This window comes from Athalia rosae, chromosome 2 (genome assembly GCF_917208135.1).
Source record: "Athalia rosae chromosome 2, iyAthRosa1.1, whole genome shotgun sequence".
Taxonomy (NCBI): domain Eukaryota; kingdom Metazoa; phylum Arthropoda; class Insecta; order Hymenoptera; family Athaliidae; genus Athalia; species Athalia rosae.
Window position 1 is genome coordinate 25,801,206 of NC_064027.1, and position 23,492 is coordinate 25,824,697.

At 43.7% G+C, this 23,492-nt stretch overlaps 1 protein-coding gene and 1 long non-coding RNA gene across 6 annotated transcripts in view; one reads left to right on the forward strand and one right to left on the reverse strand.

Moving 5' to 3' along the window:
* The window catches only part of LOC105687808 (zinc finger homeobox protein 3), a 178,073-nt gene that overhangs the window by 18,724 nt on the left and 135,857 nt on the right, over positions 1-23,492 (reverse strand). The window contains exon 8 of one of the 5 annotated variants that reach the window (XM_012403699.3): positions 170-240. The exons of the other annotated variants lie outside the window; for them this stretch is intronic. Within the exon in view, the coding sequence (XP_012259122.2) occupies positions 170-240 (71 nt within the window). The remainder of the gene's footprint in view (positions 1-169; positions 241-23,492) is intronic. 5 annotated transcript variants of the gene reach the window in all.
* Positions 6,759-9,772, forward strand: LOC125500043. The gene is made up of 2 exons (XR_007277217.1): positions 6,759-8,676; positions 9,267-9,772. It is a non-coding gene; the product is annotated as an uncharacterized LOC125500043 (long non-coding RNA).

Genomic DNA, 23,492 nt, shown 5'->3' on the forward strand with positions numbered 1-23,492 from the left:
GCGCGATGTGATCGTGGGAAATATTCATAGCGCGAAACAATTATAACGAACAATGATAACTATAGTGCAAAGCTAAGATCTAAACAATAAGAATAGTACAAACTAATGAAACTAAATAATGAATCAGACGACACGTAGGCGTTAGCAATAATTGATGAATGTTACTGACCTGCTGTCGGCCAGCGCGTGACTGAGTCTTGGTGAGAGCGAGGCCTGCTTGGTCTACTTGGACTGCTGAAACTATCACAAGTATTTTTTTTTATTCCGTCCGGTAAAAGTGAAAAAATAAAAGTAAAATAAATATATTTACAAGCATTTGTACTACTCTTTGTCTCGTTTTTTTTTTTTTTTTTTTTTTTTTTTATATTTATTTATTTCTATTTTTTCATTTCTAATGTTATAGAGAAAATTAACAAAAAATGAAGTCAAATGACAGAACGAAAGAGAAAAAAATTAATAAAATATCTACGAAAAATGAACGTGTTATGCAGTCATTCAAATTTTTTTTTTTTTTTTCTCCGACTACTAATCAGGATTCCAATTTCATACATGTAACACGTAGAATGTATACAATATGAATTAATTATCATTCGATTGATGGATTTAAAACCCTAGGAAATCTGGGAAATTTGCATTTTTTTCTCTCGTCTCTAAGTTTTGACGTATGAATAATTTTTTTCTGGTGAGACCAAAACAGGCCAGACTCTCACGCTCTATAATGATTGATCAATTGACGCCATTTGTTTTTTTCACATACCGTGTAGGTACATAAAAATTGTGAATCATATACATATGCGACGAAATGTGCAGCGAAATATTTAATCCTAGGGGGGAATTTCGGGGGATGAAAAAAACTTTTTGCGAGCACGCGTGCGTGTGTAACTGTATATGTGGAGGTGCAGCAGTTTTGAAAAACCCTTCGGGAGTATCAAGTCCCGATTATTGAATCAATGGAAATGCAAGAGTCCAAGTCCATTTTCGCACCACCAACCAGAGTTCGACACTCTCTGCAAAATTGTTCCTATTTTTCGGATTTTTCGTAAGAAAAAAAAAAACAATTTCTTCTTTCAATTCGAGACGAGCAGGTAACGCATTCGCGGAGGCAGAAGCAAATGTCGATCGTCACGGCTGCGTTCCCTACCACATGCATAAACGTATACGTGTGCGATACATATTTAATGTACGATATAAATAAAATAAGATCGAGATGACGAAGGCCGAGGGCAAAGAGCTAAAAAGTTCGCAGAGGAAAAGGATGAAAATATCCTACGTATATGGTACATATACATAAAGTTATGTGTACATCGATACACACACACATATACATGTACGCGAATAGCTGGGTTTCCAAGAGATAAAATAAAATGAAACTAAAACGAGGGAATAAAATGTGATTTACAACGGTGAAAAGACAATGGCCGAAGAAGACGAAGGGGAGAAGAAAAAGAAGCAGAAGAAGAAGAAGAAGAAGAATAAGACGGAGAGGAAGAGGAGAGAATCTCTCCGCGGCTGGCAGCGAAAATAATGTATGCGGATGGCGCAGACTGGCACGGGGACACTGAATTCTGATTGGTCCGAACTGTGACTCCGATCACGGGGATACAACGGAAAGAGATAAATAACGCCCAGGGATACTTCCCCCCTTCTTTCGATACGTATATCGCTTCCATACTCGACCTCCCCCGACCCCCAACCCTCTCAAGTTTCAATCTTCCCTCGGGAATCTCGAGGACTTCCCGAAATCGGAGCGAATTTCTTCACTTCGAGGTACCGCGATTTTTCACCTTCGCTTCGTATAAGTGTACACGACGGGTGTGTAGCATTTATTTACTTCCGATAACACGACGTTAATCGAACGAATTTTCATTACTTTATTCCATTTTTCTCCCCTCGGGTAAATCGATCGATTTCCGAATTCGGAACAAATATTTTCACATACAGTTTGTTCATTTTTCGAACGATCAATTCTCGTCATCTCTACCGAAGTTTCACCTTCCTGCGGGAAGCTTACGTCACAGGGATAACGTTTTGTGCGGAGTGATTTTTTATTTATTTTTCAAAGTCTTTCTTCTCCTATAAGACGAAGACGAAACGGGGTTGCGGATTTAGTTGGGATTTAATAATATTCAAATTTTAATAATAAAAATCCCTCGGGATGTACTCCGTATAAGGTACCCACGTATACGCACATATTTTTCGGGGGTGTCGGAAATAATGCTAAGGGTGGTTTCGGCTCGATCGATTCCGCGTAGCTGACGCTGACGAAGTTTTTCTTTCTCTTCGGATTTAAAACAGAAGGGAGAGAAAGGAAAAAAAAAATGAAGAAAATATAACATAAAACAGAATGAAAAAAAACGTGAAAAAAATTTGATCGAAACCCAACACTTCTTCTTCGTGCTCCGTTCTACTTCGTCAAGATAAAGAATGTTCGTATGTATACCTATCATAGGACGTGGAATTATTTTACTACACGGTTCCTTTTTTTTCTCTTTGTTTCTATCGTTCTTAACGTGACCCATTAAAATACGCACTACTCCGTAACATGTACGTAACTTTATGTAAATCACTCGAGGACGGGACATAAACCAAAAAGGAGGAGGGTAATAAAAAAGGAAAGAGAAAAAACAAAAAAAAAAATGAAATACTGACGAAAAAATGGATATTGGGGGAAGCCCAGGGGGTGTTGCATGTCCCGATGAAATAGAGCAAGGTAGTGGATAGATAAAAACTAAAAAAGAGGAAAGAGGAAAAAAAAAAGATCACACACATATGTATTTGTACATATATAGGTGTGTGTCTGTCTAAAAATACATCACACGTTCGTTGAACGAATGGTACGAGGTTGCGCCTAATGATTTCCGGATCTCAAACAAATAAATATATCCTTTTTATCGGTCTCGCACTATAAAGTAAGGTCCTAAAGGATAACGTGTACGTGTGTATGCGCGACGCACACGTACAGCTGTACAAATAAAGTAGTGGTTCGTTTGAAAAACTGCCGACGCGATTCACAATTCATTCGTGTATTCTGTCCTCTTTACAATTTTTCATTCCCGATTTCTGCTCTTTTTCCAAATGGTATAAAAATATCGAAAAGGGCAATTATTTAAAACAGCAATTTCCGAAATTAAAGACAGCTTTTTAACGTACACGTATAAAATGGCAAAGCGAAGAGTGGAGGGTAGAAGAATGAAAAAAAAAAATAAATAAATAAAAGAAACAAAAACGGAACACCGCAAAACGGAGTGAATTTCTCTCTGGGGTTAAACATGTACGCACAGCGTGCGTGCATGTATGTATATGTATATTTCATCGAATTTTTTCAGGTGGAAAAAACTCTCCAAAGGTTTTTTTCCGGGCCGACGGACAGCAATGCAAACCAAAAATCAAAGGAGAGAAGACACGGTGGAATAGTAGCGCCCGATGAGGCTGCTTTTTTCCTCTCTTTTCGTCTTTTTATTTCCACGAGGGGGTGAAAAAGTTTTTTTTTTTTTCCTCTTTCGCATTCTGGCATTAGTTTTTCGGGCGCACGTTGCGCAAATGTTACACATGTAACCTCAAACTGAAAAAAAAAAAAAAAAAAAAAAGAAATAGCATCTATACATGTATATTATGTACCGATATATTATATAGAAAATCTATATAGGGGGAGGTTTTAACGGCATTGGAAAAAAAGGGGGATATTGCAAAAGCGATCGGCTAAAAAAAGGGGTAGGTATATCGAAGAATGGCGTGAATTAGTCCCGGAGGATAAAAAATGCTCTGGAACCCTCCCTTATATTATATTCGATCGGAATCGTTATAGTAATTTTAAATTTACGAGCCAAAAGGGTAGGTTCTTTAACACCGCTAAGGGCTCGGATCGTTTGCCCTAATTATCGGAGCTACGTGGACTTCTTTTTTTTTTTTTTTTTTAATACATATGTAGATATATAGGTATATACGTCCGTGTATTTACCCCATGCAACGATACAAGATTTATTGTAACCTTCGATGACTCAGAGGGCGCGCTGATTTTTTCGAATCAATATATATGCGGCAGGAAACATCGTAACGGATTTTCTATACATCCATAACGTGCATCCGAACGTCCCTTGTACACTCATACTCGTGCAGGAATCGAATGGTACATTCTCTGATCGAAAACAGGTTAGATTTTCACGTAGGTAAAGTATAAATGGTGGTATAACGAACGATAGATATGTACATATACCAGAATTTCGCGCGTTTCAATAATGCAAATGAAAAATAATACCAGCCGATGATCGATCGGGCAAAGATATTATGTATAAATCCTAGAGGAATACAATAGAATCGTACGATTTTCCGTACTACAGATACCAAAGATATTATTTTGTTTGCCATAGATTTTCCCCGGGGACTCCCCCTTCCGCTTGCGGAAAATCTTTCCACTTTTATTGTTGAAAAATATGATCGATCGATCGGTCTGCGTATCCCGCGGGATATATATTGAAAGGACCGACTGTCTTTGTAATATGAAATCCCGTTCATTATCAGGGAATCGTGTTCCCTAATCGCGGGGGGTGTTAAACCGTTTTAATTGCCCAGGGTGAAGGGGAAACGGGAAGGTTTGCCATCCCGGGAGTAAAATGAAAACGGAAAAAAAACCGCGAGTGGGTATTATAATTTTAATATCCTAAGATTTCCGTTCATTTCGCTCTTCGTCCCTAGGGATGCCTGGGCTGCGGTGCGGCAAAAAAGGCGACAAAGATAGCTACTTATATTCTTGTCTGTTTAAAAGCGTCATTTGTTATCCCCGCGAAAGTAAATTTTTTTTATTTTCTCATTTTCTTTTTTTTTCATCCCGAAAATTCAAACGACGGTACAGCATTCGTTCTCCTCCTCCTCCTCCCCCTCCTCCTCCCCCGCCTCCTCTTTTCTTCCCGTAAAGAACGTCGAGTGGTTCGTCACGAACGGGAGCGGACTCCTGGGGGGCTCCCGAAGGAGAAGCAGTGTAATATATACGTATATAGATATATTATGTGGGGACTAATCTTGAAAGAAGGAAGAAGTCGCGGGATACTTTAATATTCTCGAGAGCGTTTCCCCCTCGTGGTTCCCCCCTGCCTCCCCTCCTCCCGCTTTCTTCCCTTCTTCATGTCTGCAGCTTCGAATTTTAATAACTCCGGGAATGCTCAGAATCCAATAATGTCCTCCGCCTCGTCTCCATACACGTATACATACGCATTCATCCGTCTATCCCATCCATCCATCCATCCATCCATCCATCCGTCCCGAGGACTGTCCGCGTTCGCTCATTCCTTATGGAATATCGTGCTTATATTCCTGCAGGATATTTATATCCAGGTCTCAGCATTTCGCCGTACGTATATGTATACATGTAGGTAGTACATGCATAATAATTCCGCAGACCATTTCTAAAACGGCGTATAGTATACGTATGAAACCTGGACGGATCAGAAATTTCCTTCACCTTCCCGAGGGAGAATCACGTCCGGTATTTCGAAATCGGACGGGGTCCCAGGTGATGATCCGATTTTTCAGGATCAAACAATCGTTTCAACGTCACCGTGTAAATCGACGCGGAGCTATGAAATTAAAGAAAACGTAGGAAGAGAAAATTTTTCCGAACATTATCGCGAGTCCCGTCGCGAAATGGAAATGGAGTCCTGAAGGAATATAAAAGAGGAAAGAGATGTGGGAGAAAGAGAAAGGAGAAAAGAAATAAGGTGGATAATCGAAGCAATCGGATAGTGGCAGACGGGCGCGGTGGTCTGCGAAATGAATTCCACCCGCGAAAATCGGGAAAACGCCCCGAGAAGAACGAACGGGAGATCGGAGGGAAGAAAAACCGGGGAAGGGTATATATGTATATAAGGGATGGAACTCGAGTGCTTCAAGAATGATAACGGCGAACTAAGATTTGTGAATACATTAGAGCTTAGCTCCTCACCCTCATTCCCATCAGTTCCCCCGGGTTCCAGAGCTCTTCCCGATTTTCTTCCCCGACGAATTTATTTTTTTTTTTTTCTCTTCTCTCTCCTTCTCTTTTCGGCTATTTTATTTTATTTTTACGATCCCTCCCACCGACGCCGCTTAATCTTCGATTGACTCGGGATGATTTTTTTTTTTTTTCTCTCCGCTCATCGTCAGTTTGCACAGAATGCGAGAAAAAAAAAGGAATGATTTTCCTCTGACTTTCTTTCATTCGGGATCCAATGATCCCACGGGCGAAACGGCTCTCGGACAGAAGAATAATGGGGGATTACGTTACTTGGATTCATATTACCACCAATTAAACACCTTTTGGCCGGGAGAAGGTTTCGCGCATACGGGATACGTTATATCGCCGTTAACCCGGAGGACGCCGCGCCGCGGGTAAAAGGGGAAGAACGGTCGGTTGGCGATTTTTCTTATTGCTCCTTTTTGCTCTTTGGCGTAGCGGGAGAGCATTAATATTGAATGTTTTCTACGGAGTTGAGTCCCGACGTAAGTTTGAAACGCTGTGTGCTGCGTGTTGCATGGGTATGAGGTTTTCGAACCTACGGGATGAGCAGAGGAGAGCGTATAGCGTAGTACAGTCCCTTATAGATCCTGCAGCCGAGAAGATCGACGATAAGATTTTTATAGACCTTATACACACCGAGGCGCGCGCATTGCTAAATCCTTACGACCCTGTAAATAACTCACTTAAGACCGTCCGCAACTGACTTTCTTGCGATATTTCCCCCCCTCTGGCCCCTCCCCTCTCCCCCCCCCCCGTATCATATGTATTTATAATCCCAACTATAAGATTCATCACGTATACCGACCACCGTTCCATTATATTGGATTACTTTTTACACACACCCGTTCAACGATCACTGTTCTATAAGAAAAATTTCAACTAGAGGGAATTATTTTACCCGACGATTCGCTGTAGGTCCACGGTCATTTCTCGAAACATCGTCGAAACACGTCGAGAAGACGATACGAATTTCAATGAAGAAAATGAAATGCGATTAAAAATTTTCGGTCCCTATTTCTCTCCGTGTTAAACTACGCGTAGATCTTCCGAAGAAAATTTGTCTATTCGGAGGGAAATATGTCGAGATTCCCCATGCGTATATCTCCGTGTATACAGGGTGACACAGCTTTGTGAGGAATAATAATGAAAGTAAAAAGGATTCCCGTATTCTCAGCTTCGGGACTCGACTCCCCTGTTATATATAGGCATCCCTTTGTAGTCCCGAGGTGATAATTTTTAATCAGTACCTCGTACCTACTGTACCGTATAAAACGCGTACCTAAACGACGCGTCCCGCGCAACAGAGGAGGTTTTGAATATATATCCAGAGCGTTAAAATATAAGAAGAAAGCATTATTGTTGTTATTATTACATCAACGAACAGCATAGAGGGATAAAATAGGGAAAATGTGATCTAGATTTATTTGAGAACTCTTGAGGGAAAAAATAGCGGAAACGAAGTAGTCGAAGGAGGAGAAGAAAAGAGAAGAAAAAAATAGAAATAAAAAAATAACGAAGAAAGAAGCTGATGAAATTGGATCTATGGACACGCATAATTCTTCGGTAAGTTAATACGCGGCGCGGTGTCGTTCGCGACGCCTGGTCAGGGGCTAATTAATATCGTTAATCGAGGTATACTCGAGAGGTCCTGAAGTCAGGCGAATGACGTGGCGCAAAACTCGTCGTTAATGGAGATTAGAGTCAGGTAGACCGTGAGCGAGAGAACGACGAAACGAAGAACGATCGAGAAATTTTAGCGATCGATACGAACGACTCGCGATCATCGAGTCAAGGGTGAAAGGAGAGAAGATCGTGCGGGAAAATCGTTCTTCCACCGTCGGAAAAATTTTCTCCTTCGCCACGCTACCGATGATTCGAAGATCGAGAGGAGAAAGGGAGAATAGGTGCGTTCGAAGACCTCCGTATTTTCGATGATTCGGACTTTCTTTCATTCGACTCGAGTCTTTTACTACGAAACTTTATATCCACCACACGCTGGACGGCGTGGGTGGGTACGTATAATATGGGTGCGAGGTGGACCACACGTGTAAAAGTTTTGTGTATATAAAAGGGTGGGCGGTTGTTCAGGAATTGCGGGGTAAAGAGGGGTGACGCGCATTCCGATGACTTCCATTCAAACGCGGCCATGCTCTAAGGAGAATTAAACGCGTTGTCCGACACGTTTTCCTCCCTATGCGTATAATAATAACAACAACACCGCCAACAACAATAACTCGCTCCCGCGGAAGAGGGAAGGGAAGGGGTAAGACAAGGCGATCCGGAATTGATCGTATGGTAATTTATCCGTTTCTGGATCGTGGATGAGTAAAAAAAAAAAGTGAATGAAAAAAAATCTTACGCTCCGGTAGAATGAGGAGGAGAAGAGGAATGCGAACGGAGAGAAGAAACGGATTTAGAAAAAAACTTTAATGTCCACATATCCAGGAATTAGGGATTGATTATTAGCCTTTTCCTACAGGATAACGAGTCGAATTCTTTGATTGACTGGCTCGGGGTGCCGCATACCGTCGTCTGGATCCTCAAAGAAGCGGATGAATCTTTAACGTATAACCGCGTGAAGGATGAAGGAAGAAAGAGAGAGATTGAGAAATAAAAAGAGAGGGAACCGAGCGAGTTGCTCGAGGGATCAGCGGGAATAAGAAGAAGGAAAGTCGAAGGTATAAAAGGTAGGTATATACGCTATATACACATACAGCGGGGGCACCGTGCGATGACGTGACACTCTTCGGGTTAAGTGGCGAAACGTGCGGGCAAAAAATCATGGTTGAAAAAGCGCCACGAAACAGAGGCTCAAACTGCGGCTAAAACAAAGGACGCCACCGACGCGATCAGAGAAACTACCAGCTCAAAAGCTGCGCCAAGGTGTGACGAAATGCCGTCGAAATACCCCGCGCGTCCCCTCGCCCCTCTTTCCCACCCCATAATTCCGAGTGATCCTTCGAGAAATTAATTCCTTATACCCCGCCGCGCATGATCAGCGGCCCATACCTCCGATTGTTTCATCGCGGTTCAAAGTTTTTTTTTCCCTTTTTCTACTTTTTCTCTTTTTCTTTCCTTCGGGACCGAGACGCGATTAGAATGTTCTACTCATGCAGCTGGTCGGACAGATTTATTTATTTTTATTTATTTTTTTTTTTTGTTCATCGTTTTTTGTTTTTTCATCTTCCTTGTAATTATATTCCTACCGGGGGGAAATCCGAGTTCTCGACTGGTATAAATTTTCTCAATCTCTCTTAACAATTACATTATATTCCAGGAATTGTTTGCGTATGCGGAGGAATCTAGCTGTACAACTCGGGATGCGGATTTTAAGGAGGAGGAAGAGGAGGAGGAGGAGGAGGAGGAGGAGGATGAGGAGGAAGAGGAGGAGAGCTCCGATCTGAACCGGATCGTTCCGTTGACCCGACAACAACAACTGTATAACGCGTTGACTTTATCGCCTCCAGTGGGATAGGAGGAGGCGGTGATCGACCGCTGTAGCAGTCCGCTTTTGTTGAAGAAATCCTGCAGCCTGGTTTTAAGCTTGTAGCCTCGATAACGAGCTCCTCGGGTATACGATATGCTTCGTGCAATTCTGCTATATTTCGTGGATCGAATAAACTTTATTTCGAAGCGTCGCCTACTTCGTTCCTGAATTATGTCAGTGACTCGCTTCGGAACAACGCCCGTTCCGGGCTACCTATACGCCTCGTCAAAATATCCCACTCCGTTCATCGAACGCGATGCAGAATTGAATGAAAAAAAAAAAAAAAAAAACCAAAAGGAAGTTCCAACGATTACCGCTGTACCGAATTATCGCGAGGGATTTGGCGTAAAATTCTAATTTTAATTGGTCGTAATAAATGAAGGAGATCGACGATCGAGGTGATCGAGAGAATCCCTCTGCGCAGCGTATAAGTCCTCAATTGTTTGAGAAAATCGGCGAATCGCAGGACGCGTAGGAGATGTAAAAGGACGAAACGGGAGGCCCCCAATTATCGACGGGCGACAAAACCAGACGAAGAATTCGCGTGGACGGGGGAAAAAAGAAAGAAATTAGAAACGCGAGTCTAACCCCATCGGGGGTTTCCGAGACGCGTGCATCCCTACGGCCGTCTATATACGTATGCAGGAGTGTGTATAAAAGCTGCGTAACTATCTTGTAAGGGTTGTAAGTTAGGGGAAGGAGCGTGCGGAGCGGAGCGGAGGGTTCGGGGGGGTCGTGGATTTCCGCTTATATATATTTAACGCTGGGGTCGCTACGCCACCCGTTGAACGTCGTCGCTACCGCTCGGTGCCTGGTGCCCACTGGTCACTTCGCCGGACTACCCGGCAATCAGCGACCATTGAGGGAAAAGATTATATTAGTAATAAGCCATTGATATTTCATAAGGGGTTGGTTTCGAGAAGACGGTCTATTATACCCTGCTAGAAAACTGCTCGCGTAAACGTGGACAGCTGTTTATGTCCTACATGCAACGTATGTACAGATATACATATGTACGTGTTACACGTCGACGTATTTATATGTACATAGGAAAATATATGTATCTATATATAACGAATTCATAGGCATGTATATCCCACGGGGATCCCAATCAAGGCGAAAAATAATTTTTTCTTTGCTCTTCTTCGGCTCATTCTTTCTTATTCATTTATTTTTCATCCCCCTTATTGCCCTTACTAATTCTGCGGTGGAGGGAAAAAAAACATACAACTATTCGACAAAAATTAGATATGTAATCTTATCTAATTATCTAGCCGCGGATGCGATCGGATCGGAAAATATACGAATATGGTTTTTCTTCTTCCATCTTTTTCGAGAATTTAGAAAAATATGTGACGAGGTACCGATTCGAGAAAATTTATAAAATCGAAAGCACCGAGAAACCGTGACGGGGAGAGGGCAAAAAAAGTTTCAAGACGAAGAGGAGTTTGATTGGAATTGGAGTGTTTCATTTTGTTCTCTCCGACATTCCGTTTTAGGGGTATCTCGCTATTCTCGCCGGGGTTGTTGAAAAAGCAAAAAAAAAAGAAGCAATCGAAATAAATCTTACCGCTCAACGTTTCGTTCGCGGAAAATTCGACGAGGACGTATACGAAGACCACGATCTGCGAAGACAGAAGCGTGAAGGAATAGAAGAAAAAAAAAAAATAAAAAGGGAAAGGGAAAAAGAAATAAAAAATGAGGAAGGAAGGAAGTCTCGCATGTCGAACGGCAGTTTTTAAAACTCTGTGCGGGGAAGGAATAAGAAAAACTCGTCAAACAGGGATGATTGCCGACGGTATACGTTATACAGCCCGGAGCAAAGATAAAAAAGCAAAAGGAAGAGAAAAAAAAAAGAATCAAGAAAAAGAAAACCAAAAATAAAATATATATGTATATGAAGTCGAGGGGAGAAGAGTATAGCTCAACTCGCAGAAATCTAGTAAGGATTTAGTCCCGCGCTTCTCGATCAATTCTGGCTTTTGCAATGGGGGGTTGGAACCGAATAGGGTGTAAAACAGATCGCGGATATACGTTGCACCGATTCAAGGTTATTTATTTACCGAACAAATGCGAACTTGGAAATTGCGGGGCTGCCTTTTTATTTTTTCGAACAGTGGGGGTGGTTTTTTTCTCTCATCTGATTTGATTTGATTTTATCTTTCCCCCCCTCCCCCTCCCCCGCCCCCCCTCTCATCCCCGCAGTCGTCGTCGACGTCGTGACGATATTAACGCCCGTCTAGGAAACACCAATTTTGAACTACTGTGCGTATATACCTATGTTTTATACATCCCATTCCGTCGTTTGTTCTTTCAACCCCGGAGGGGGTGCGTTACGTGTGGGGGTAAGAAAAGAAGGGAAGAAAAAAAAAAAAGGAATAAGACGAGGGGGATAAAGGGAAGAAGAGGAGGGAACGGCAACCACCTATATGAGCTAATTTCAAATTCATTCACCGCGCGCCCCCGTAGGAGTGGAAAAAAAATCTCATTTTCTTTGCCCTGAGGGCCCTCTAGCTATACATACTGGAACGGAGGCTGCTGCACACCCCAAAATTTAGCTTCAGAAGAGACTCGCGCACACAAGTGTACGACGAAGAAAAGCGAAGAACGCCATCTCGCACACAACCGACTACACGTTCGCGTCCGTATACGCGCGACCGTACGCACACGTATACACACGCAATATTTGCTTAAGGAAATTCAGAAAAGTTTACACACGAACTCAGCGTGCGCGCCCCGTTTGTCCTGCGAACCCGCAGGGGTGAGTCGAGTTTCCTTAGTCAATTTTCTCTCCCTGCCGTATCTTTAGAAGACCCCTACTAGAATTCCTTACCTCCCTTCTACCTTTTCCCCTCACCTCCCGTATTCTCGCTTTCACTTTTTTTTTTCTCCCTTCTTTTCTTTCCTCCTTTTTTTGCATCCATCTTATTCTTTTTCCACACTCAACCTCCCCCCCCCTCCCCTTTAAATAATATCTCACCATCCGCGCGCATGCAAAGCCCTCGACCCGTCGATGTGCACGTGCGCCTCGCAGTCTGTCGAATAAAGTCAAAGTTCCAACTGTTTTATTCCTCTCGAATCGGATGAAAAAAAAATACCACAATTTCGAAGACCAGGGATAACGTGAGCGTATACGGCGTTTACGTAGCCACGTAATGTTCTGTTCTTTCTTTTTTCTTGTTAATTCATTCCGCTCCGACACCCTACTTCGACGTTTTCCTTCTCTCACCCGTATCGCGCCGATAGGAAACCTATATTTTAGAGGGAAGATGGTGAAGTTTTTCTTTTTATATTCTACAAAGTTGAAAAAATAAATTACGACGTATAGCTGCCAGGTAGTGTAATTGTTTTCCGGTCTGTTCCCCTAGCTTGGAACTGAGAGCGGAGAAAAAAAAAAAAAAGAAAAAGATAACAATAAAAAGAAAAAACGAAACTCCAATTATTAGCGCATTATGAGCGTACTTTACAAATTACGGCATGTGTTCACCGTTATTACGTTATACAGATATATATATATATTACATCAGTTTACCGGAGGGGGCCAAAAAAAAACTTCCCGTACGATTTTACCACCGCTAAGTACCTATGGGTAGGATGAGAGCCGAGTTTGAAATTTTTCGATTCCGTTCCAATTCGCCGATGAATCGATATCGAGTCTGATCGTCGAATCCCCTGTTCGTCGTCTTGACCTTGTATAGGTTATAATTTCTTTAGATTTTTTTCGCTCGTCTCATTTCCCGAATCACAGTTACACCACCCCCTCGCGACCGCGCCCTTACGACCCAACCCAAAAACCTCGCGCGGTCTCGTTATCTCCGAAAGATAGGCGCTCCCGTCTTTCTCTACCCCTTCCAACGATTCTCCTCCCCCCCCACATACGTATATGTACAGATATATGTATATACATATATATATATGAGATATAGGTTTGCGTATATATGTACAGTGTACACGGAGCGGAGGCACCTCTCTTTACTCCCCCCTACCCCCGAGCGGCAAAGAAACACCATTATCACCGGAATCCTTATTTATAGGGAATCGATCGCCACCGACGTATTCAAATCCCAAAGCTTTTTTCTCGTAGCGCACCCGTGTCCTGGGTATATACCCATCCCGACCCCGAGAGTCGACCCGGGAATCCCTCCTGCCCCCTTGCCTTCTTTTTCTTTTTTTTCCTTCTCCCTTTTCGCTCCTCTCCTTTCCTTTTATTCCTGAAGGTTTCTAACCAATCCCGTCTCCCCCCCCCCCTCGTCGTCCTCGTCCTCGTCCTCGTCCTCGTCGTCGTCGTCGTCGTCGCCGCAGTCGCGAATCCCGAAGTGTATTCGACCCGCGCGTTTAATTTATGTCAACAATCGGCTCGGAATCGAACTGCTCCTTGCTCTTTGCAGATTCCCTACTCCTTCCTCCTCCTCTCTTCCCGTTTTTTCAACCCACCTATACCCACCTATACCCACTCCTACTCCTCCTCTCCCTCATCCCTCTCACCCCCCCCTACCCACCCGCCCCTGTTTCTCCCTGTTTGAATTATCATACGAGAGCGCTCGCGCAGACCATGTGTGTCGTACAGAGGCGGAGCCCGGCAAAAGTCCTCCCGATATATGTATACCTATCCTCTCCGTACCGACCCCCAGCTAACTCTCCTCTCGCCTCCTTTTCTCACCCCCTTCGAAACCCCTCTCGTCGCACCTTGTATCCCACTATTCCTGTATAGGTTACTTTTAACTTCGCTAACCGTAAGGAGATTAAAAAAGTGGAATAAATATCACGCGGGATCGCGGGGATTTCCAGACATTTTCTTCTCTCTCTCCCTTCATCTTCTCAATTTATTTTACCAAGATTCGAAAATATTTCGAATAACTCGCGATCTATTACGGAGCTGTCCGGAGATTTTCGACGATTTTCGTACCACTTGGAATTGTGTAGTTGTTCAACGAAATTTTTGATATTCGTAACGACTCGGTAGCAATTTATCGATCGCTGGACGGTGACATGTTCGGGGGTTTGTTAAACCGCGGATGCGGCGTGCAATTTGAAAAATATATCAAACGCGCCAACCGAACCCGACGATGATGAATACATACATATAAGGTCGGTAAGTGCCAGGCAGCACCGAACCTCCCGGACTTATTTGAAATGTAAACCGCGGCGCTCCTTCCTCCCAGCAGTCTTCCAGATATATTCTCGGTTCTGATCCCGAGCGCGAGAGATTCTCCGGAGAATTCGCTGTAACCGCGCTCCTGATGCGGCGCTGCGGCAGGTAGGAGCTATACACAACGGTGTACGTAGCTGATGTGCACGTGTGCACATGTGTATAGATAAAATTATTTATATACCCGGTGGATTCTCATTCGTACTACTACTACTACTACTACTACTGCTGCTGCTGCTGCGGGGATAACGTCGACCGAGCTCGAGAGTATGAGGGGGTGGGGGGGGGGGGGGGGGAGGGGGAGTTTTGCGTCGCTGGAATGGGACGCGGGAGTTATTCGGTCAGTTTGGTGGACGACCGCGTCGGTCCTCCCGTTCATCCCGTCCATCCATCCATCCATCTATCCGTCCATCCATCCATCCATCCATCCTTCCATTCCGTCGTCCGTCTCCCGGATACCTATACAGGATGATATTCTCGCTTTCGAAGGAACTCAGAAACATCGCGCTGCAGTGCGACCGTTCACGTTTCAGTATTCAGGAGACGATGCTCGTCACTAACTCCTGCTTACAACGAGCTCCGTAATTCCGTCCTTGTTCGCCCCGATATCTCGCCCCTTTTTCCCTCCCGTGCGCACAACATTGCTGCATACATTCTACGACCGTGGCAGACTCGTAAAGTGTGGGCCGCGTAGTCTTCTACTTTAACGTTTGCTTTGTAACTCCTCTGTTCCTTTTTTCCTTGCCTCTCCCCGCCCCGCCTCGCCTCTCTTTTTCTCCATTTTACTCCTTTTCTACTTACTTCGATTCCTTTTTTTTTTCTTTTTTTTTTTTTTTTTTTCCCCCCCTCTCATTCTCATCCACTGTACTACCGCTACCAGATACTGACCACTGTAACCAAGGAGGACCTAAATATAACCGAGCCGAAGAATGTTGAAAGGGAGTTTGTTTCGGCTTTGTACCAGAATTTCGGCGTGCAAAAATCGAACAACGAAACGTCGATGTCGGATACGATCGTCAACCGCCGAACGAGCGACGACGGACGAAAAATTTTTCGCACCACTTGCCGCCGACTCTGGACCGATAATCGCGCGATATCATTTTCCCGCGGCTGTCCGGAAGCTTCGCAACGAAAAACGAATGAAAAGCGTGACTCAGAATTTAGTTGCCTGTACGATCGACGCAACATACGTCTATTAACCGTGGATAATTCCTTGGGGTTCCGATCCTTCCACCCCCGTCGCCCTTCCACTCGCGATTAGTAATCAATACCTCCCCTATTTTTAGACCCGTAATAACCATTAACCTTCCTTTGCCTGCATGCCACCCTTTCCCGATACACATTCGATATACGCAGGGATTGAGAAATAAAAAATATCCCCCCCGAGTGTAGGGGGTGGGGGGAACAAAAAAAGGGGATGAAGAGAGAATCGATGTTCCGATCCCCGTTTCTTTAATCGGATATGAAATCGCAACAGCGAAAAAATCGATGCCGAGAGTCCGATTGCGGGGGAGAATAGAGAGAGAAAAAAAAGCCAAAATAAAGAAGAAATCGACGCGCGCTCGATTCCACCGACAATGACCGGAATTTGGAGATACCGAATTCGTCAAATGTCGGCGATAATAATTCGTACAACTCGAAGTTCGTTCTCTTATTCCTCCCGCACTCTCGCAGTGCCCGTCTTACGTAAATTCCTATACGTATACGAACTTCTTCGTTCTCGGCTCTGCTCCCCGTACGTAGAGACGATACGTATGGTAAATGAAGAATTCAGAAGTCCGGAGAAATAAGAACGCGGGCGGGGGTGTCGGAGGGTACTTATACTGCACCCAGGAGGCGCTTCGGGGTTGGGGAACGGGGGGAGGGGGAGGGGTGGTGGTCGGTGGCACACGGGACACCGGGACCGACGAGCATACCGAACAGGCATTACTTGATTGTCTCTCCTTCTTGTACAAGGCGCACGCAAACCTAAACCCGAAGCTAAACCCAACCGCGACATTTATATATATATAATACGTATATATACACGTGCAGCTAGGTACGTACGTATTGTACGTGTAAACATTGTTTCTTTTTGCAAGTACGTGTATTATATTGTAATACGTGTTTGTATGGGTATGAAGGAATGCGCGATGTCCTGAAGGAGTCACCCCGCGTCAGTATTTATATATATATGTATGTATGTACGTATGTATGTATTTTCCTATCCCTTTTCTTCCTGTACATATACCAAAGGTATTGTTTTCTTTCGTTTTGTTTCTGGAGGAAAACTGGAAGATTGGCCACATGGGACACACCGCCTCCTGCAGGATCGCTACTTCTCCAGGTTTTACGGAGGTCACGTGTACATAACGTGTATATACGTACCACACGTATATATGACTATACTGTAATACCATACTCCTGATGGCGCACGTATCTAATGACAAATTTTCGGGAACGTGACTCTGCGCCGTCAACTTCTTCCTGTTTCTTTCGTTTTTTTAGGTTTTTTTTTTTCTTTTTTATTTCACTTCCATTTCAAGCTTCTATCCTTCGGTTCGTTTTTTTACTCCTACTTCTTAGCCACGCGGGGTAAATTTCAGAGAGACGAAGTGCGAAGAATAAGAAAAAGAATATCGCGTCACCTAATCAGACGATTCGCGGTTTGTTTGTTTGTTTAATTATTTCATCTCCTTCCCCTTCCCCTCCTCCCCGAGTTTCTCTTTCCGCGTGTGTGTATATATTTTTTATTTTCGCTGCACGGTTTCATTGAGGTAAAAATAAAGCTAATTGAGAGCTTAATTAGCGACCAATTACTAAGATCGGATTTACACCGGCGCATAGGAGTTATCTCGCGGCGAGAGATAATTATCGCGTTCGAAATTCTTATTTCTTCTTCGTTATTTATTTATTTCTGTTTTCCTTTCTTCTTCACCGTCTTCTTCTTATTCCCGCGCACACAGAGAACTGCGTGCACCTCGGCGTTGCGCGAGTGTGTTTATGGTCCGCGGTATATGGAACCCATTAGAGCGAAGCTTCGAGGTTGTGTAATTAAACGATTAACGCCATTGGTGATTAGTTAAATAAATTATATTAAGGACAAAGTTTCGAGCGAAGAATTACCCACGTAACGTGTGATGCGCGCGAGAAAAAAATACCAGAAATCTCGGTACACAATACTACACGTGTTACAGGCACACACGTATTTCATCTGTACGAAAACGAGGAACTCGTGGTTACACAAGAATTAAATACATGTACGCGTATACATGTAATACGTGTGTACTTGTGCACGTGAATTTTTCTTCTCCGTCGTATGTATATATATATATATATATATTTTCTTTCTTTCTTTCTCTTTTTTCTAGAGAGTAAGGTACGTTAAGTGGTCCCAAACGCGTCGACAACTTCCCTTCCCCCCTGTAATTAGAGGCGTGCATAATTAAGAACCGTTGATTGTTGACACCGAATGTTAGCGGGAAGGCGGTGAAGAAGCGAGTGTCTTTTTCTCGTTTAACTACTGCTGCGGGTATCGCTACTTATTTTTTGTTTTTTGTTTCGCCTGTTTTTTTTTTTCTCCTTTTTCCTTGTACTTTATTCTTCTCTTTCCTCGTCTTCTCATTCACCGGAGTGAAAAATAAAAATGAAAGAAAAAAAAAACGAAAAAAAAAAAAACGACAACGACGAATGAGAGAAAAAGAATCAAATTGAAAATAAAATACTACACTTCTAGGGCGCGTCTCAATTAGAACCTCCGCCAACGATGTATGGCAGGTATACGCGTACGTTTATTTTATACATATTTACCCTAACGTTTAACGAGACGTTAATTTATTTCGTATAGTTTCTTGTTCAATAATTAGATTTCAAGAAACTAACCTGGCAATCAATAGCCCCTCGAGTGGTTTTTCTATTTTTTTTTTTTTTTTTTCTCTCCGTTTTTTCAACCCAGAATCCGCGTGTGTGAGAACGAAAAAAAAAGAAAAAAGTCAAGACGACATTGAGAAGAAAACAGCGAAACGATCGGTTGGAATGGAGGATTGAAATTATCGCGGAATTTTCGAGACACCCCGTACGTAGGCAATATGAATATTTTACTTAGCTATATACCCACGCTTCGCTGCGGTATGTTCAACACCTACGTTTAAATTGCCTTACTCCCCTTTTTTCCATACGTCTTATTTATTATTATTCGCTATAACTTCGGTCCTGCAGAAAAGTCGGGCTGTATTTAACCAAGGATACCGATAAGGACGTCGATTATGTTCCGGAGATAAATTCACTTGCGATGCTGAATAAATACTCGGCGAAAATTTATTCGCCGATTCCGACCAAGAAAGAAGTCGCATCGTCGACTCTTTGCGACGATACGAGGGTCGGAGGCTGTAAGGACGTAAGCCGCGAAAAGTTTCAAACGGATTCGAAAAGACCCTTTCGGGAAAATTTCAAGGGGTCGCGCCCTCGCGACTCGGACCCCTTCGGATTCGCACGGGGGTAACGAGGGAATTCCGACGGTGGGCACTCGTTAAAAGTGGACGCGAATATCCAGATGAATTTTGTCGAGTTTTATTACCACGCGGAATGATAATCGTTCACGCTTTCCAACCTGCCCTAAAGTCGAATACACGTACGAGTGGAGAGCGATAAAAAAAAAAAGAGAGAAAGACAAAACGAAGAAATAAAAAAAAAAAAAAAAAAAAACAAGAAGAAGAAGAAGAAGAAGAGGTGCATCACGACCACCAATACGGTTCCTCAGCTCCCTCTCGTTCTTTTTCTCTTTCTTTCTCTCGCTGCGCTCTCCTCCTCTCAACGGCGCGAGAAAATATTTTTACGATTCAACCTGAGGTTACGTTATTCCCGGTTGCCTCAGCATGGAGGATGCCCATTCCCCATCATCGACAAAACTTCAGGGTTCGACTCTCAGCAGCGTTCGGTAGAGAATATAATTTACAACCCTATACGCGAGGTACGGTTCCTCCTATATACAGGCACCGAGTTCTCTCTTCTCGAAGCGTTAAAAGCCATCCGCGACGAGTTTAATAGTGTCTGTCCGACCGTCTGTCCTTCCTTCCTTCCGTCCGTCCGTCCGTCCGTACGTACGTACGTTCGTACGTCTGTCTTTTCTGTCTGTCCGTTCGCGCGAAAGTCCGTAATAGTGTTGGATATAGTTTTCTTTGTGGTACGGAGAGAAGGTGAGACAGGGTAATACCTCTTCATGCAGGCTTCTTTCTTTAGCACCCAATGTGCTTCAAGTTTAACTCTAACTTCAACATCGGCAACGGCATTGCAGCGTGCAGCGGGCAGCGTTCGCGCTGCTTATCTACGTGTGGGTAGTTAGTCCGCCGGTTTATGCGTCCAGACGAGACTCTGACCGACCAGACGTTATTTTACTTCTTTCCTTTTCTCATACCGTATTCACTCCTCATACCTCAACCTCTCGTATACCTACTCCGCACGGTCGGTCTCGCCCAGAAAACTCTCCTCGTTTTTACGTCGTACAATTTTTCGCCAATTTTTATCATCTTTACTCGGTTTCCGAACGATCCCCGCTACCGTACGTCCGTATCCGCTGGACCGGCGAATGCTACTCGCTGTACGAATCGTCACTTTTTCTGTTTCTTCTGTTTCCGAAATTCATTTTTTATGCCTCTAATTATCGAGCCGCTGATTTTCAGCAATTTCCCGCAGATCCCAAACGATTTTGACCCAGTTTACCGAAGATCCTCGTCGAAACGAGAGCGCCGAACGTCGGATACGACGGACGACGTTTGTCCTGTTTCAACGGACGTCGCGGACGTCCGCGGAACCGAGGGGAGAAGGTACATACGAGCGGTAGACGCGAACTACTAGGTGTGAAATGTTCGGCATCCGAAGTAGCGTCGTGAAGTGTGGCCGTGTACGCGCGCGGCGAGGACTTATCGTACCCTGCGTATGTGTAACTGATAGCCGTAAACAGCTTTCGCGCCACGCCTCGTCGGCAGCGCGAGGACCGACTACAAGCTCGTATGATTCACTGCCCGGACTCGCTGCACCGTACGTTGCATCGGTCAGTCATATTGTACGGGGGGGGGTTTCCTTTTATCTTTCCGAATGTAAAAATAAGCCGATAGATAAAACTAACCGTAACGACGCCGAATAAATAGAGATCGAAGAAAAAATCAAGGTATACGCTTATCAAAAACGGTATAAAATTCACGCAGGCGTTGTCACGCGCGGCGCGCGCGTCCTGTGCGATGTTCACCTAGGGGTAGTATTGTGTACGCGGGAATTCCATCGTACTTGGAACGGGGATATTTTTTCCCCGGAGAAGAACTCGCGCGCGTTGCCGGTTACAGTACGGGAGGGATATTATAATATTCTCGGTAGGTATTTGAATGCCGATCGACGAGAGCCGTTTCTCGTTTCGTGATATGATGATTGTTCATAAGAAAAAGAGAGAGAGAGATAAAGATAGTTAGATAGAGAGAAAGAGGAGGAGATCGTTGAAATGCAACTCGATCGGGCGACACCGCGCCCGCTTCGTTTTCTGAAGTCCTTAACTAGAGCGGATTCGCTGCAGATCTCGTGCGCGAGCAAAAAAAGGGTGAAAATACGGAGTCGCTCGGCTGCGGATCGAGAGGATTTTTTTGTCCTACGTTGGACACGGGGTTGGGTTGAGAGGCTGCCGGGGGGGAGGGGGTGGGCGGAAATCTGGAGATCCGAGAGGCCGAATGTGTGTATATACGGGAGAAAAAGGGCGCCTCGACTAGTCCCCGACTATCGAAACGAGGCGAGCGCGCGAGGCCTCCTCTCTTCCGAAGAGGAGCTGCGTATACAACCGCGAGGAGACGACGAGGAGGATTCTCCGCCGGTGGCGAAAGACCAGACAGCTTGGGGTCGACGTTGCGTGCCTACGACCGCCAAAGCTGCTACCAACCGAGATCGGGACACGCCAAAAGAATAACAAGGAGAGAAAAAGGCGAATAAATGGATTAAAAAAATTAAAACAAAAAGAAAAAGAAAAAAAAAATAAAATGAATACAAGAGATTCGCCAAATCTGCCCCCTTTCGCGACTCGAGAGCGCGCACTCCCGTAGCGTGTATTTCGATACTCTTCAACAAAAATTTTCTCTATACTTTTTCGACGACCTCTTTTCGGAGGTGACAGTGTACGGTCCCCGCGCAGTTTGCCCCCCGGGTCCGAAGCGACCCGAGTCTGACCTCAAGTGATCTTTTTTTTTCGCAAACTAACCACGGAGCGATGAAAAGTTACGAGCTGAAGATGGTCCGTTCCATTTTATTTCATTTCGCTCGTTTTCTTTTTGCTCAATTTTTACCCCCTCTTTTTCATTTCATCTTTTGTCTTTTTAGTTGTTCACTCTCGCTTCAAAGTGTTCGTCGGTAGGTACTTTGGTTTCGCGAACCGAGATGAACGGAGAGACAGAAAGAGAGAGAGGAGAGAGGAGAGAGGAGAGAGGAGAGAGGAGAGAGAGAGAGGGAGGGAGATGGAAAAAGAGAAAGAAAGAGTGTTTATCGTATTTATTTTAACTGCAAACACGCCTACGTCTATATGCATTTAAAATATAGCACAGTTGGGCTCTAGTTTATGAAGGGTCAGGTCATCGCGCCTCGAAGAAGAAGAAGAAGATGAAGAAGAAGAAGAAGGAGAAGAATAATAAGAATGAGAAAGGGAAGAGAGAAGAACTGAACTTGAGTTCCCCGAGGCCTTCGAAAAAGGGTACCGTATAGAGAAGAGTCAGCGTATGTATATAGAAGGGGCCTAACAAGACTGAGTTGAGTTAATAAGAGTCATAGATCACGGTCAGTGTGTACTAAACGTTCGGAATACAAGTTTCCAAGATAAACACCGCGTAAATCAAAATAATTAGTCCCGAAAAATGAGAGAAAAAAAAAAAAAAAATTGACAACCAAAAAGATAAAAAGAAATGAAAAAAAAAAAAAAAATTACTCCGGTCAAACCAAGTTCGAGTTTAATTTCGTTTCGTTTCTCATAGAGAATTATACATTCAATATCTCTGCGCGCGCGGGATCAACCACCTTCCTTTTCCCTTTTTTTTTTTTTTTCTTTTTATTCTTTTTTATTTCTCTCCCCAAGTATTTTCAAACGTTAACTTCGTTTTGAATATTCTCTACCGATTATAATTTAAATTCTCGCGCCCGATATCCCGACGCGGGTTATTATTAATTATACGTATCGAGCTGTGTATAATATACATATATGCATACACCTCGTGTACATAAATTTAAAATACAAGAATAGAATAAAAATAACCGGGTTTTTTTACTCGATAATTTCTTTCCCTTCTTATTTCTCGGCCTTTCTTTCCGATCCTCGGCACTTTCCCTCCTCGCGATTTTATCCCCGCGCGCATGCACGACTCTGCGCGACGACAATAAACTTCACGTATACGTATAGCTGCGAGTATAGTATGGATACATACACGTACAAGAGAAGTGTAAAATTAACTCAACAAAAGATAATATATATGTGTGAAACCGGGTGAGAGAAAAAAAGAAAAGGAAATTAAAAAACCACACAATAATGAGCAATCTGGTTTCGCCCGACCGACTCAGCGGGACCAGATGCGGTGGTCACGGTCCTTGCTTAAATTTTTATATAATATATGTATACGAATGGTGGATAGGATAAAATACGGCCACACCTATACACCTATACGTTTCGTACGTACCTACCTCCCGAAAGAATACGATTCCTAACCGCCTCTAATTAACCCGCGCGAGCTAGCGTTGATTATTTTTTTGCCGAAACGTACCGCGTGGATATATTTCACGAAACCGGACACGCGGTTTTACATAATTTCCCCCCGCCCACCGGATAGTTTTTAAGCGTCCAGTAGTGTACGCGTAACGCAAATTCCTGTTCG